This window comes from Mixophyes fleayi, chromosome 11 (genome assembly GCF_038048845.1).
Source record: "Mixophyes fleayi isolate aMixFle1 chromosome 11, aMixFle1.hap1, whole genome shotgun sequence".
NCBI lineage: Eukaryota > Metazoa > Chordata > Amphibia > Anura > Limnodynastidae > Mixophyes > Mixophyes fleayi.
The window spans coordinates 10,217,440-10,235,500 of NC_134412.1; the positions used below are offsets into that span (position 1 = coordinate 10,217,440).

General features: G+C 36.2%; 1 protein-coding gene across 1 annotated transcript; it reads left to right on the forward strand.

Moving 5' to 3' along the window:
• Positions 1–3,942: 3,942 nt before the first annotated feature.
• Positions 3,943–11,238, forward strand: LOC142106995 (phospholipase A2 inhibitor NAI-like). Its single transcript, XM_075190096.1, has 5 exons — positions 3,943–4,029; positions 6,751–6,867; positions 8,498–8,644; positions 10,226–10,366; positions 10,828–11,238. Exons 1-5 carry the CDS (start codon positions 3,981–3,983, stop codon positions 11,019–11,021), a joined length of 648 nt encoding a protein of 215 aa, XP_075046197.1. The 5' UTR covers positions 3,943–3,980; the 3' UTR covers positions 11,022–11,238.
• The last annotated feature ends 6,823 nt before the right edge of the window (positions 11,239–18,061 follow it).

Consider the following 18,061-nt stretch of genomic DNA (forward strand, 5'->3'; position numbering starts at 1 on the left):
CTGGCTTTTTTTCATGTAGCACACAAATACTTGATAACTTTATATTAACACTGAAATTTAAAGTTGATCTAGGACATGCCCTACCACAACTATAAATCTGTCATTACATTTTAAATTTACCTCCCCCTCCAATGCAACATGGTTTTGCCAAAGTGCAAAGTTACTCCTTTTTTTGCTTTGCTCTTCTTAATGACTCAAGGCCCAAAGATTATAAAGAGACTAAAGTATAAAAAGATTTTCCAACGCCATCCCAAGATGCATCACTATAATAGGCTCTCCTGTGCAGTAGCATGGTAGATCCTTCACAGGATCCTTCACTTAGCGCTAGCAAAGCCTCTTTGACGGATATAGCAATGCAATAACGACCCCTATCACTGGCTAAAAACTGATTTTTTTAACCTTTAATAACTAGATCTCTGAATCTCTAAGTTTTATGTATTAACTGTTATGCCACATGCAATGTCTGGTCACTTTTGCTATTTTCCATATACATTGTATCTAAAGCTTGTTTCCTATTGTCCTTGATGCAATCAGTGAATTGCTATTATCTAATCAATAGGCTTATCTCCCTCAAGTTTATATTTGGTGTAATATTATTGTAGGTGCATTAATTATCTGATATCAGAGTATAAAGTCCCATTTGTCTTTTCCATAATGACAAATAGTTTCCATCCTAAGTATGATAAGATTTATGTTTGTGAGATATGATATATAAGTAGATAAATAAATATATGAGTTACTCAGACAATATAGAACAAAAGCTGAGGGATAATATTCAGTTTACACTTAAAAAATCTAAAAAAAGTATACAAAGCTAACTACAATAAACTATAATCAGCTTTCTTAAGCAGTTAATGTAAATAATAAAAAAAATGCACCACATTGCACAAAATACTACTCATACAGTTAATGCATCACATAAAAATTGTATCTGTACATGTAAATAAAGTAGTTGTATTAATAAAATCTGTTATCAAATATAATAAAACTCCATTCCTCAATAAAGTGTCCTTTTATGGATATTTATTACTGTTACTATCAGTTTTGGCAAAGCAGGATCCAACTAAGTAAACTGCACAGTAACAAAACTACATTAGTCCAAAGCCAGGCAACATCATGATATAACACTTAATATTAGTCATGTTCCAAGTGCTGTAATGTTTCATTCATTTGTTTTCCATAGGTTAAAAAGTTTGCAATTAAAAATATATTCACTCAATTATTGTGCCAACAGAAAGTCATATCTGTCCGGAAAAAAACTAAAAAATTAAAACTTGCTTGGGCTGAGAATCGCTTACTCTATTTCATCATTAAAAGTCAAAAATGCCATTTACTCTACATCAAATGCAGGAAGAGCTTTCTTAGAACAAAATGTATTTACATGACCCTGTTATAAAACAAGTTCACAGTGTTGCTACAAAGAACAGTTAGGTCTCACTTAATGATATTCAATAGCCGGACTCAGGCTACCTAGGAAATGGGCAAATCAATTAAGCAGTGATAATGGCAAATACATTAAAGGACACTTGGACTATTTTATTAATCAATGCAATACGGATTATTTTTTAACACTGCTCATTACCGCATTAAATTTTAAAAAAATTACATGTTGCCTGCATTTATCAAAAAAGCATATTAAATAATTTAGCGTCTTCGAAAATAACTGACATTACTGTAACGTAATTCCATTATGGTATTATCCAAAACATATTATAAGAGAACTGAAATACAAGTTGCTTATGGGGTGCCAGGGTGTGCCATGTGTGATGAGGTCACTGCACAGAGTGTTTTGGCAATTAAAGGGACACTACCATCAAATAAATGCCATTATATATTAAAGTCATCATTTCTACTGTTTAATAGCTGTAGCTGTTTGTTTTTTTTACTGTTGGTTTCCTGTCTCGGTCTAGTTTGTCCCTTTTCATTAAGATGCAAAAAATGTGTACTTAGGATAATAACTGAACCATCGTTTTGTCCACACTCTAGATAGATTAAGTTCAGCTACATGAGTGAAGATCATAGGGGCATATTCAATTCCAATCCCGATCCGCGGGATCGCGCCGGAACGGCCGCGAACCTAATCCACGGTACCATATTACCGGCAGTACTGCGCATTTTCCGCGGTAACGCGCGTTACCGCGGATCGGATCGGATCGGAATTGAATATGCCCCATAGAGTGAGACCTAACTGCTGTGCAAGTTTCTTGTAGTTAGACAGTTCAGAAAACATTATATATTTTTTGTGGCAACTTATTGTTATGTAAGTTGTTTATTTATTGTTTGCAAGTCATAATAGTCATATAGGTTTCCAGGGGGTGGGAACAAAGTACCAATGCTGACATCGGGGGCGATTATGATGGGGCCTATACACCCATCTAGAGCCCCACCTGAGCTGGATTAAGGGTAGGGCAGGGAAGCTTTCATTGGTCCACACAATAACACCACTCATATGCTACACACGTAACATCAGCATTTAAAAGACATGGTGACCCAACACATTGTACAATACAATGATAACGCAAGGACATTTAAAAGAAAGAGCATTTGATCATCATCATCACCATTTATTTATATAGCGCCACTGATTCCGCAGCGCTGTACAGAGAACTCATTCACATCAGTCCCTGCCCCATTGGAGCTTACAGTCTAAATTCCCTAACTTGCACACACAGACAGACAGAGAGAGACTAGGGTCAATTTTGATAGCAGCCAATTTACCTACTAGTATGTTTTTGGAGTGTGGGAGGAAACCGGAGCACCTGAAGGAAACCCACGCAAACACAGGGAGAACATACAAACTCCACACAGATAAGATCATGGTCTGGAATTGAACCCATGAACCCAGTGCTGTGAGACAGAAGTGTTAACCACTTAGCCATGAAATTTGGCAGACATAAATCTCAGTATCTAACTGGTATTTAAACTTTTATTTGTCAAATCTTAATACACACTTAAACAGCTATTATTACTAAAAAAAAACAATATTTACACAAATTAATATTGAGACAACAAGTAACAATGAAGTAGTAAATTGAAATAATAAAAGATCAGTATTGTGTTGGCCAAGGTTCGAAATGAATAACCACTGTCGATCAATGAGGCATGTTTACTATGTTTCAGGTAGTTTCAGAAGGTATTTGGTCCCAAACTTATGGGCTCTTAACTTTCACTCCATCTCATCCCTCAGGTTCTCCATGAGATTAAGATCCAGGATTGGGGACGGAGAGGTTATTTTTTCATACTGATTATTCAGTGTTTTATTACTGAGTTTGCCTCCACCTCCACTGTAGGTGCTCTTGTCATTGTTCTGACAACTTTACTTAACCTAGTAGATTATCATGGAAATCTATTGGTTAGTGTTTAGTGCCTTTTGTCCTGCTGTTTTTAGCGGTGCCTAACGTTGTGTTCCTTTCCTCTATCTGTTGTCTTGTTTTGTGCTTTACTGCTGAGTTTGTCTACTTTATGATTTTCTCAGCTCCCCTTTCACTATTCTGGAAAAATACTTGACCTAGTGGAGTGCTGTGGGATTTAATCAGTAAGATCTGGAGGCATGTGAGTACTCCAGCTACTCTGTGTGGTTAGATATGGGAACAACTGAGTATCTGGACTTCCATGGTAATTTGCATGTTAGATACATCTTTATATTCTATTCCAGGTTTCCTTATATAGTGTCTGTTTTTTGACCCCTTCTATGCCTGTCCTTCTATTTCTTTTTTGTCACTGCTGCTGAATTCTATAAGTTAAAACGGCTTAGTGAAATGGAAAAAAAACGTCAATTAAGTATCAAATCTGGAATTGGAAAATAGGGAAAAGGATATATTCTTTCCATGACATCAACAGCTTGTGCCTTCCTCTTTTTATTATCCTGTTTTCCCCGCCCTCCAATTAATGTGCAATAAATAAGTGAGTTTCTGAAATTAGTTTACATTTGAGAAGTGTGGACCTACCCTAATCCTTAAACACAGAGATATACTCTCATAATGAAGACCCTGGGATTCCTGGCTGTTCTCACAGCTCTAACATCAACTGGTAAGACTCTATTTCCTAATGAGAAAACATATACACACATAAAGCATATCATTAAATCTATTACAAATATATCTCATGTTGTATTATTTTATTTTGAAGAAAAATAATTAAAATATATGTATATGCTGGACAATCTTCCTATTTTCCCTGAAGTTATTTAATAGAATATTGCTGACTGTTGTAAATACACACACACATATATATATATATATATATATATATATATATATATATATATACACATATACATATAATTATTATTTTTATTATTAGTATTATTGTTATTGTTATTATTATTATTATTATTATTATTATTATTATTATTATTATTATTATTGTAATATTACTATTATATTTTGCAAAATATCCTTTATGCTGTGTCAATATAAAATTGCATCTATTGGAGACTTGGGGCTAGATTTACTATGACCGCCAATTCCCGACGGTTTGAAGTCATTTTCTTCAAACGGCAATTTTGTTAAAGACAAAACCCGATGGGCTTTGTCTTTAATAAATGTGCCTTGTTAAAAAATGACTTTAAAGCTCTGGGAATCCATGGTTATACGGAACTGCTGCATAGTAAATATACCCCCAAGTCTTTTTAGACAATAGATACAATTTTATATTGTGACACAGCATAAATGTTACTTTGCAAAAAAAATTAAATAATAATAATATATATATATATATATATATATATATATATATATATATATATATATAAATATAGTCAGCAATGTTCTCTTTATTAAACAGCTTCAGGGTAAATAGAAAGATTGTACAGCAAGCATATAAATATATTTTAATTATTTTTCTCCAGAATAAAAAAAATAAAATATATGTTTAATATATTTAATTAAAGATATATGTGTTTGTGTGGCTATATTACTGACAAAATAAGCTGTTTCAATGGCAGGTTTAAATATAAAGGCATATTTGTAAATGTTAGACTTTCTAAGTGAACTGCCGTATAGTAAATATACCCCTTGGACTCAATGAGATGTGTGAATGCAGTGAAGTGGGTTGGGGGGAGGTCACAGATAAAATGTAAAGGATTGAGAAAACAAGAAGAGAAGTTACCCATCCATTACCGGGAAGATGAGAGAGAGAGAGAGTGAGCTCTTCCGATAAGTTGAGGAATGAGGCAGTGAATGTGTCAGGAGGTAATAATTACAGATGCAAGAGAACAAAAAAGGGATGTGGTGTATATATAAGACTTTTCTAATACTGAGATCCTCTGTGCAAAATATCATATGGCAATAAAATTAACTGACTAGATAAATAATGTGCTATATTTTTATTTTAATAATATAAAAATAAATTTGCATTGATCTAATGGAAATGGTTATTATTTCATGTGCTATGACTGTGTGATGTTCATCTTATCGCAAGTGAAATTAGTCCTGTTTTTTGACAATACTTGCAATTGAGGCAGCTCGTTCCAAATAACATTTTGGTCCTCACTACAACACCACCGTTATCTGCATTTATCCCCTAGTGCAATTGCGCTGACTGTACATGAGATTTATATGTCTGGTCTGTATGTACAGAGGACATTACAGTAATGTAATCAGATGTTGGATACAATGCCCACTGCTCAATGCTCCCCTCTACATGCTGTCAGATGTGGTGGACCAGAAGCTGAATGCAGTATTGAGAAGGGACAGGGTGGGTTTCCCATTAAAGAGGTAGATGGGGATCCCACATAAATAGCAGGACATAACGAAATGTAGTACTAGCACATAAAATGGTTTAAGCGTTCACTAATATAAAAAATTTCCCTAGATGGAAGGGCACAGTCCACGAGAATTGGAAAGAGATGGCTGCACCCTTGACTGCTAAGTCAGTTCTCGATGTGTATTATTATATGGGCAAAAGTGAATATCGTCTTTAACTTATGTGTCCAAAGTGTATGAAAAATAACTCTAACATTGCATGTGGATAATAGGTAGTAAATGAAAACTTAACACCTGTTTTTTTCTAAGTAATGAAATGTTAGTCCCAACTAGTCAGAATGCCTTGTTTCATGCTTATATTTTACTAATACCGAACCCCCCTGTTGAGTGCTGACATGAAGCACATGTTCTTCTTAATTGTACAGAGTCCTTATGGGAACAGATGTCAGTAAGAATTGAGCTGTTACCTATTGTTACAAGTGCTGGAACTGACCTTTTTATTCTGTGTACCCAACGCATTTCTGTGTGCACTGATACAATAATCATACAATTGCTTGAGTGAGATTCACAGTGAAAATTATTTAAATGGTGTATTACTATTCATAATTTATTATATTTTGAACTGCTTTAATTTATCAAACATATGTAACGTAAACATTACTTATTATATTTATTACTTTGAGCTGAGCAGATGTGTTTCACTGCTGGGGAATATAGTTGTATCTACATTTGATTCATCTCAAACTTCAGTGACCAGGCATAGTGTGGGCTGGTTTTAAGTTGCATTGTTTTGTACTATAATATAATGTATGAATTGATGTTTGTAATTAATGTACTTAATATATTGCATTATATAGTGTTATTTTTCTGCACAGTATATCATTGAATACTTTATTTCCAGATTGCAGAGTGATGCCTAGATGGAAGATATTATTTAATAGTTACAATGTATCTCTGAATGGTATAAAACCATAAACATTCAATGCAGAATTGTGGATAATAGTCTGTATGTTAAACTTAGACTGTATTGTATTTTGTATTGTAGGATATTCCATCACATGTAAAAGCTGTTGGCATTTCAGTGATAAACCCTGCACTCAGCCTGCTGTGAGCTGTCCTTCTGATAATGTCTGTGTCGCTGCTTATTCTGTAGTCACAGTAGGTATGTCAATAACTGAATGGTGAAATGCGCAGAGATGACATATGATGATGATGGTTATTAAATTACAGGGGGAAAGGCTGCAGTCAAAGGCAATGTCCAGGGTCCACTATTATCTATAACAAGTTAACCTGTGCATGATACTCATGCATTCTAGTCAAATCAAGCTACTTAAGGTCTTAAAAAGGTTCTTGTCGTGCATTTGGGCCTAGCCCAGGCCTCCTCAGGGGAAGAGCGTTACTTCCCGACGCAAGCGGCCTTTTTAATGTGTGTTCATGAGGTAAAATTACCTCACGAAAATGAGGTAAATTTAGCCTTTACTACCCCTCCCACGGGGGGAAGGGGGGATGATGGAAGTTAACGGACTTCACTATTCTAATTTTAATTTAGTAGGTCAGTGTATAACTCCACCCAGCAGGTGGCGCTGCAGCTTGTTTTTTTTTTTTCACACACAGACTAACACACGCCGCTAGGCTTATATATATTAGATAACCATAATGCACAAGTGATGCTAATGTAGGAATAAACCGCTGTAAATAATACCTATACAAACTGTGAGTCATCACTTCAGTGTCCAGTAAGAAAACATGTTTCAGAAGGAATTAAGCACCTCATAATAGTGTTAGTTTTTTCAGCAGCTAATTAAATTACCAATATGTGTTTGGGAGGATATAGGAGCACCCGGAGGAAACTCATGAAAACATGGGGAAAACATACAAACTCCACACAGATAAGGTTGTGGTGGGGAATCGATCTCATGACTCTAGTGCTGTGAGGCAGAAGTGCTAACCACTGAGCCCCTACCACGGTGTTAATATGTCAGTCATTGTCAGAGGGAGTCTTTGTGCCGGTCATTTTGTGTTATTGTAAGTCCGTGTGTCAGTGTATCAGTGTGGATCTGTGTATTAAGAAACATATTGTTTTGTTTCTCTTAATTAAAACTTGTGTATTATAAGGAATAATGTACAACTATTTAACATTTTTTTGGGGATATTAGAAGTTACTTGGAGTCTCACAATTTATATAAAAGCGCTCAGACCGTAGCCTTTTTCTTTTAATAAGGTCACAGAACTCATTGGTAACTACTTATATCTTTAATATTTACAGTGATGAGACAGTATCCCATATATTAATCCTGTTCCGATCTCTAAACTCTGTGGAGGGTGTCTATTCACTCTGTCAACCATATATATCTTACTTGCCAATAAAATGCTACAAGCATAGATGACTTCTTCACCATCTCTGGTTTGGAATGTAAGGGAAGAAGATAAAAAAAAGACAAAAAAGGTTGTAAAATAATTATTTTAAATAAATAAATATGGACAAAATAAAAAGTTATCTACCAGTCACCATCCACTCTTACAAGCAAAAATGGTAGTTAGATTTGGGGAAAGAAGTTAGATTTGCTGTGTTCTATCATGGTACTGTCGTGTACCATATTTCTTATTATTAGTATAATTTATATTTTTTTAGCACAGGATTGTTATAGTTTTCTGTTCAATTCCATATTTACATCAATGTATTATTAAATATATGCATTAATGAGCTTACTTAACAACTAATATGCATGTAATGTGGTCCAAATGAGCACTAAAAACAATTAATTAAATGTTCTCTCATATAATGTACACAGTAGGCACAGACACTCCACAATACTCTATATCATGTGGAACGAGGGACCAATGTAATGTAAATGGAAGTTTGACCTTTATCTACGGCAAAGTGAAGACGGGAACTTCATGTTGTGACACCGATGACTGTACCCCACCTACTCCTCAATGTAAGTTTTTAGAGAACATCGCAAATTTTCTGTGTCAACATCCTTTGTATTTATTTTTATAGCACAAATCATATTTTACCTGACAGTATGTTTTTGGACTGTGGGAGGACACCAGAGCACCAATAGGACACCCACGCAAACATGGGGAAAGCATGCAAACTCTACACAGATGATGCCTTGGTTGGAATCCTACCATGTCCCCAGTTTCCCAATATAAAAAGTCCACTTTGAAATACCTCAATTGTGCAGCAAAAGCTGTAATACCAGTTCACTTTACAGATAGAGAATGTTTATTTAATCACATTAGATCCTGTGTCTGTGGAGCTTACAATCTTGTTGCCTGCACCAGGAACACAAACAGATAAGGCCAGTGTAGTTACAGGCCCCCAGCATCAAGGAGGAATATACAAACTCCACTCAGCTGTCACCCGGAATCCAAGGCAACAATACTAACCATTGCATCATACCAAAGAAGTCACAAAGTCAGCACCATGTCAATGTATAAAACATCAACTTTACTAAAAAAGCATGCAACTAGATTTAGTGAAAAAAGAATCAGGTATAATAACTTCATAACAAGTAGAGGCCATGTATTAGAGATGTTCACTGACCCCCGCGTTCTGGATTTGGTTTTGGATCTGGATTAAGTTTGTGTTTTGGTTTTGGCGAAACCGCACTTGCGTGTTTTGGTCTTGGATCCCGATTTTTATCTAAAATCCATATTTTTTTTTGCTAAAACCACATATTTTTGCTTTTTTGGCCCCCTACATTATTATTAACCCTTAATACCACTAATTTCAAGTCATTTTCAGTCAATTTTGACCACTTTACAGGTCACAATATTATTTTCATACACTTTCAAACAAAGACTACAGATTTAGAAGACCAAGGGCTAGATTTACTAAGCTGTGGGTTTGAAAAAGTGGGGATGTTGCCTATAGCAACCAATCAGATTCTAGCTTTCATTTATTTAGTACCTTCTACAAAATGACAGCTAGAATTTGATTGGTTGCTATAGGCAACATCCCCACTTTTTCAAACCCGCAGCTTAGTAAATCTAGCCCCAAGTCTGTCAGAACTATTATTTGTATTTCAGCAATGACAAATAGCAATGGAGCATTGGAGCTCTCCTCTTTGTATGTTACCTATTTAACACAGTACAATGTGACTGCAGGTTTAGAAGACCAAGCCTGCCAGACCTATTTTTTCTATTTCAGCAATGACAATTAGCAATGGAGCAATGGAGCTCTCCTGAATGTCACTGGAGCCTGAGCATCTCTACCATGTCTATATATATACTTAGGTGTATACAAATAGTAAATCTATCATTTGCTTATAAACATATGCACAAAAAATGAATTGCATTAAATGTGCATCATTAATAAACTGGCAACAGGTATATGTTATAATTGAAACTGGTCACATAATGCTTGTCAAAATGATGATTCAAAAAAGGAGATGTTTTAATTTGCTTGGTTCACTCACAGATTTTCATGCAGCTATCTCTGACATCAACGAAAGACATCAAACAAATATAATTTTCTAGTAAGCATTTAATACTATTTATATATTATTTTAAAGTGCCAGCTGATAGCTCAGAGAAGAACGGCCTGATATGTCCAACCTGCTCATCGGACAAATCTGACTTTTGTTATACTGGAGACACTTTGCCGTGCACTGGAGATGAGGTCAAATGCGGTCGTATGGCAAGAAAGCTAACAGGTAATATAATATTTTACTATTTTATTCTGAAATAATATTTATGGCCTATTTTATTTAGGTTTGTCATCGATTGGTTGCAATGCAAGTCAACAAATCATTCCCGCTTTGGTATTGGTCAATCTACACACAGCAGCTATTCAATCAGCTTTATCGACACATTTCAATCAGTGGTGTCTTCATTCAGACTTCTTCAGAGTGTAAACCATGGATGGGGTACAGGTGGGGGTAGGGTTCAGATTCTCTGGAATTGTGGGGATTCCTGATATCTTGTTTAATAGTAATGGAAGACATGGCAGAGTCAGCCTAGTTATATTGTGCTTTCACAGATATATCCACAGCAGCCACTTGGAGAAGATGTTTTAATATGGGAGAGCTGGTCAATTAAAAAAATCTAAGATGTTTTAATTTAAAACTTAATTGACAGAATCTGTGAAATTAATGACATGTTCTTTTCATGGCAGGAACAATAACTCTAAAAGATACCATCTGTGGATGTGCCACCAAAAGCTTCTGTGATATACTCGGTAATCAGGTTGCTTCTATCAGTGGGTTGAATATTGACTCAAAGATGTTCTGCAGCCACGGAGAGGTTGGCCAATACGCCGAGTCCTTCTATTCCGCATTTGCTGCCCTGTTGGCAAAATTGCTAAATTAGATAAACTTTAAAAGGAGAGGACACACGTGCAAGAATATTTTTAGATTTTGAAATCTTCTGAGTAGATGAGAAATATTTGGACATGTACCTTTTTGCTGCATAATATGAGAACATTATGTGATAGTTCCCTTTGAAAATATATTTCTACCAATATGACATAATTATGATATTTTAAGAGTCACAATAAAGCAAAAAGGATTGGAGAATTATTATGATGTTTACACATATTCTCATATTCTATGTATGTTAAGATTTTATTTTCTTAAATCAATGGTTATGAAGAGAAATATAAAATAAATGAGTATCTGGAAAAAAAATTAGTTTTTTTACATGAATATAATGATTGTCTCTTACTTTTCTACCGGTGGTAGTCGCTTTCCAGACTACAACAACACCGACACTACTTACCCCTACAGCATCATCACGAAACTATCATTCCCGACATCCTCAGCGGGCCGACTGTTGTAAAAGCTGACTTGGCAGAAAATAGAGAGATGGAGTTTCCGGCGGCGAGGAATGATGTCACTGTTAAAAAATTTCAGTATTGTTAGTGCTGTAAAAGGGGATTGCCCCTTTAATCCCCTAAAGGGGATTGCCCCTTTAACAGCACTAACAATACTGACGTTTTTTAACAGTGACGTCATTCCCGGCCGACGGACACTCCATCTCCCTATTTTCTGCCAAATCAGCGTTTTACAACAGTCGGACCGCTGAGGATGTCGGGAATGATAGTTTTGCGATGACGCTGTAGGGGTAAGTAGTGTCGTCTTTCTCAGTATCGTAATTCAATACCCAACCCTTTTCTACATGTATTGGACATTGTGCTGACATTAACATATATCTCTGACCAAAGCATGGTCTGATAATATATAGAAACATGTAGGTCCTGATTCACCATGGCACGAACACTGAACGCAATGTGAGTTTGTTTCAGAGTGCACGTAAGTCAGGTCTGCGCACACCTGAATTCAGCAAGGACCGGATCTGAAGATACGTGCGCTGGTGACTATGGGTCTAGGTCCAATCGGCTCTACTACACAGGACACTGTAGGATATGTTCAATACTGATGTAGAGTTTAAATTCTCAAAAGAATGCAAAGAAAAAAAATATATTGAATTAATGTCACCTGGTAATAATATAGGCATTAATGACAAAACATTCAAGAAAAGTATATATTTTTTTCCCAATGAAATACATTTCCTATGATGGTAATAATGTCTACATTTTTACAGTTCCTACTGATTGCATACACAGCCATCATCATTAGTAAGCAGCGCTTAGACTAGCCCTGGAGCTGGAGCAAGATGTCAAGCAAGTACTTTTGAGATGCTCAGAGCTTTGATTGGACGATGCTGTGTGTACTTTCGATTGGCACGCTCTTACCGTACATTTACTGTAGCCAAAAGCCCCTTGTCTGTATTGCTCCTTCCCTGACATAGTAGGCTGTAGGAAGGGTCCTTTGCGCTTGAACATCAATTGAACGTGGCATGCACAGAGTGATTTTGCAGATTGTACTCACAACCCCGCTGTTTAAATCCCTTAATGAATCAAGCCCGTAGCGCTTATGACAATTTTTGTATTATACTAAGTAAATGAACATTTAAGTTTTCAGTATATTAAATACAATATTATGATTTATGTTTAGATTCATATTTCCAAGTCAACTTTTGACAAGTCATTTTACTGCTGGGGTTCTTACTCATCTCTTCTGTCTTTGCCTGGTCCTTATCTCAGGCCTCTCTGTGTGCTGTGTCCTTGCTGAGCACCTTCTTAGGTGCTTAGTTGATGGGTTGAGTCCTGTGCAGTGATTTTCATAAATGTTTTCAATATTCAAATCTCGCTTTTTAATGCAGAAAGACAGTTCATTTTCTTTGCTCTGCAGTTAAGTAATCTGTTGTTTTCTAATTCATTCCTAAATTTGAAACTTATACATGCTTTATATTTAAAATGGGCAAAAAGAGCTTTATGCAGTGCATCTTTTTATAGCAGGACAGGTTAGAGTTAAGCACATTTATGGGTTAAACCAGTGGTGGGCAAACTCAGTCCTCAAGGGCTACCACCAGTTCATGTTTTTAGGATTTCTTTAATCATGCACAGCTGAGTTAATCTATTTGGCTGGGTCAGTAATTATCCCAGCTGTTTCTACAGACAGAAATCCTAAAAACATGAACTGTTGGTAGCCCCTGAGGACTGAGTTTGCCCACCACTGGGTTAGACCTATCAGAGGAAAATCTTAAGGTGTCTAGGTCAGGAGTGATGGATGGTAAAATCTGTCATTACATATCAGAAGCATTAGGCCACCCACAACCCCCTCCGCTGAAGAGACCCTTGAGGTGCCATGTACATCCATGGTGAGCAAAGAGTGAGCACTTTCTGGGCCAAAAATGCAGACTGTGGAAAATACACTTCTCTTCCATAGTTTCCAGGGTCACATTACTCCTGGGTCATGTTACTCCCATATAGTCACATTTCAATCAAATTTACTGAATTTGATTAAAAAAATTATTCTTAATTTATAAGGTCCAAAAAAGTAAGCATAGACTAAAAGGATTGCTTTCAGCATGCATAGAGATAAATAAGTATTTTATTGTTCAATTGGCCAATGTTGAAAAATAGGGATATCTCCAAGGGCAACAATTTCCCAGGAAAAGTCATTAAATCCTGTGACTTTCCTTGGATATTAGGGACAGTTAATAAATATTATTTTTGCACCCACTGCATATTACACAGTTTTTATAGGACTGCTCCAATTTTTGAACCACAATGTGGACACAGCCTATCAACAAGCATGCATGGGATTGTGAAAATGTGGGGGTCTGGGTAGATTGGTCAAGTGTGGTTTTAGTAGAGTATGGACATGTTTTGGTGGGATCGTGGGTGGGGCTTATGTTTTTCCAGTTTTTCTTTATGTGTCGGGAGGTATATGAACTTGATATACATATAAATAAAAAAATACATACACCCACTACCATTGAAAGCAATACTGTACTCTAGTTCTGGCACTTTTGCCCCCACCCCAACCCCTCAGCTTAGGTGACCTCATGAATCTTTCTCTTAAGTAGCATGCACAGAGAACCTAGGAGGGGTGTAGGCCAAGAGAAAGCCTTTGGAACACATTCACACTGTCCAGTCTTTAATATGGCTAACCTGATGTTGCAGAAGGGGTCGGAGACACCCCAACCATAATCTGCTACCTCTGGACCCACAAAGGAGTCCAAGATACTTTGTCCCCACCCCACTCCCTTTACACATCTCTGCATCCACCCAAGTTCCTGTGGGCTTTCTTGTATGGGTCAATTGTAGTAAAACATTCATAGGATAGTATGGATGCTGCTAAAAGTTTTGTCAAGGAATGTCTAGTGCTTTTTAATGAGGTCATAATAATTGGGTGAGATATCCGGTGCAATTATAGTGGATTGGGGAATGGGAGTTAAGTGGATGGTGAGGGAGGATGGGACAGTTGGGAGTGTCTACTTTTATAACATACATGTGAGTTTATAATGAATACTAGCAATATGGTCTAAAAATAAGTGATGTACAAAAAAGGTTAAGAATTAATTAATAAATAAAATAAATAAATAATAGTAATAGTGACAAGAATAATGTCCAAGATGATTCACACAAAAAAATTCAAATATACTAAAAAATATATATTAAAGATAGAATAAGATCAGTGGGTCTGTTTATGAAGTTACCCCTGATTTTGGTGTTAAATATCATTAATTATCAATGCTTTCTACAGCAATAAAAAATGTAGTTTCATCTTAGACTTAACATTTGTCCATGCCTTCCCTCTGCGGCAAAGTGTTCTCTTCATTGCCTTTAAAGGGCTTACAGTATTTCAGCACCTTGGACAGTTGCATCAAAGAGAAGTGAGAGACAGAGATCCTGTAAAGGTGGAGAGATTGCATGCTGGAAAAAAAGACAGCAGGAGAGGAGGAGGATAGCACAGGAGATACAGACAGCCTCTTACCTCATTGATTTCATGTTTTGACAAGGAATATGCTTTACCCCCATGGCCCTCAGAATGACTGGCATTCATAAGTGAAGTCTGACTGTACTGCCTGAGAAACCTCAACTGGACATTGCTGTCAAAGTGGGTGCATTCCAGATATGTCCTAACATTCCACATTTATTCACAGTCTACCATAGACAATGGGGAGAAGGGGGGGCAACCATACATCTTACATGCATGTTGATAATCCATGTCCCTTCGTCAAAACAACACCAATATTTTATACATACATTGGACAAAAAGGTCTAGCCATACACACATAACCACACACACACTAGCCAGGAAATCACCTGTCCATTAAAGACACTTTAATGCTTGAACCTATATTAGATGCCATCTAAGTAAATTTAAAAGTAAATAATAAGTTAATTCAGTATCTGTTAATATATAACACAGGTGTAAAGTACTTTTCAGGCTGTTTCTCTCACTATATATACTGCAAGTTAATAGCTGGGTGAAAACCGGCTCCTGTTGCTCTTTGCGGAAAAGCAGAAGCAAATAACAGTAAAGTGCTTACAGTTATTATATTATATTGTTTGTTTCACAGCGCCGGACATTTTTATTTTTTTTAAAATATTTGCACATAGACAGTGGTGTTAATTGCCCTAGCTGCACTCTCTCAAAAGATTTTATTCATTTGTACACATTTCAAGAATTTAAAGGAGCACACATTGGTTTCACTGATTCTAATTTGTTTTTTTAAGATTCAGACCCTTCCCCTCGTGGGATTTCCAAGAATGAGGAAACGCCTTACTTTCTGTGGGTCATGTGATCATAGTGGATGTCAGAGATCGAGGAGCTTACCCTATAATTTTTCTCCTATTGGCTCTTCAGGCTTTATCAGGCTTTTTTAAGCTTCCTTTCTTGTCCACCTCTGCTGGTGATAGTTTGTTCTGAACCAGTGTGCCTTTTACTGTGTATGCTTCCTTTTTGTGGCCTGGATAGTGTATTGGATTCTGATTTTCTCTCCTGCCCATCACCTCAGCCTGTTATTTGGATTTTGCTTTTGTCCATTGTCTGCCACTAAACTCCGATAAAATATACTGTCCCCAAATAGTGTTTTAATTTTTAAAGAGAATTCTTCATCATTTTAACTGTGCTTTAGAAAAAGTTGGTCTACATCGTGATAGACATCCACTCCCCCAGTGCTTAATGATCCTATAATGTGTTTGAAACCTTAGGGATTAATTATCTTCTAATTCTTTTGTGTTTGTGTTTTCAGTAAAACTTGCTAATATTTTATTTTAGGTTTCTCTATGGTATTATATGCATATTTGTATGCAAATTGCTACAGAGTATTAGCCTAAATGATGGCAAATAGAAAAACCTTTTGTATACTGGACTCCTCACCAGTGTGGATTTCTCAGTTTGTATACTCATCTCTATTTTCAGCAGGTGTAGGTGTTACAAATTGCCTGTTGAAGGGGGATGAGTCTTTGGAAATGTATAGCTAAGAAGCAGCTTGATGAGTTAATCCAGATACTATCATTTAACATTGGGACAGCTGTATAACTGTCAATGGCTTGCTGTATACGCCACTGAACAAAAGTGCAATTTGTATTTTTATTAATCAAAAAAAATTCCAAATTTACCTACTGAACTCCTACCACTGGTGAGATTGTGCAGACCGTCGAACATGACAAACTTTTATTGTGGAGCAGTCTGGCAAACAGCATTAAAAACTATGTAAACATCCACATCATACATAAAAACACAATTGGGTCATTAATACAGGACGTTCCACTGATAGCTGGTGGTGTCTCCCATAGCAACCTCCCACATAGCTGGGTTTTGGATTGTAAACATTCTGCAATAATTTGGTAGGCTTGCCTAATTCCTGCGTGTATTTGACTTTTATTAGCATTCATGAGCAACTCTTCCACACATCATCTCTGCATAATAGTTTTTTCTGTAGCTCACTAGCAACAACATGTGGTATTTTAAAATATGACACTTTAAAGGGATATGTTTGACTTACACATATGTTCGTAAAAGGTAATCAAACCATTATAGGATACTTTTTAAAAGTGCCAATATAGCGCTAACTGGCTGCTCTACTAAACATCAAAGTGACTCTATCGGCATCAGATTTGACAATACATGTATGTAAACAAGAGTGGTCAAATATGAATGAATTGGACGATCGGCTATTGAGTTAAATGACTGAATCCAACGCAACACCTTTAGCACTGTTGGATAATTATGTCATTGTGTGGATTTTCCATCAATCTACGTTGACATCTGATTAATCATGATCTGGAGTTCAATCCATAGCTAACAAACTGGCAAATAATTAGCGTAATTATATGAAAATTATTTTACTACCAGTTTTAGGGTATCTCCAACAAGTGGTGAATATTTACATCCTTTTAATTGATCTTTGTTACTTAAAGCCAAGATTTTTTAATAACGGGTTGATTTACTAAAGTCTGTAAAGTTCAGAAGCTCAGCAGATCTCAGTTCGCTTCCATCCTGATCAATAATGTGTCAAATAAAACAAGCCTTCTTCTATATTAATGTTCCCCTGTATTTAATAAGACAGGTGGGAGGAGAACTAGAATTCCCCAAGATGGTGAAAGTTATATCGTCACTAATTCTCTTCCATATGATTTTTCCCCCCTACAACTCTTATGCTGACATATACTGTATGTTGTATTCCAAGCCGATTGCTTTTGTACTCTTTTTTTAACTTTCCCAAACTTTATTTCCACACCATTGCCTAGCAGTTGTTTATTAATTGTGACGCAGGTTTCTTTCCTTTGGAAATGCTTAGAGAAGATTACACATTTAAATTATGGACTGAAACAAACTGCAGATAATTAAAAGTGCACTGTCCCCGAGAAACATTATCACCCGGAAAAATTAAACATTCTATAAAAATTATTTTAAATTCTATTAAATCCGAGACTTTAACATGCAGGCAGCAGGGAATGACGTTATTTTCAACGCCGACATTAACCTTCCTGCGCTTAAAGGCGCAATGGAAACAGGCGCCTCTTCTGCATTATAGAAGCCTTCCTACGA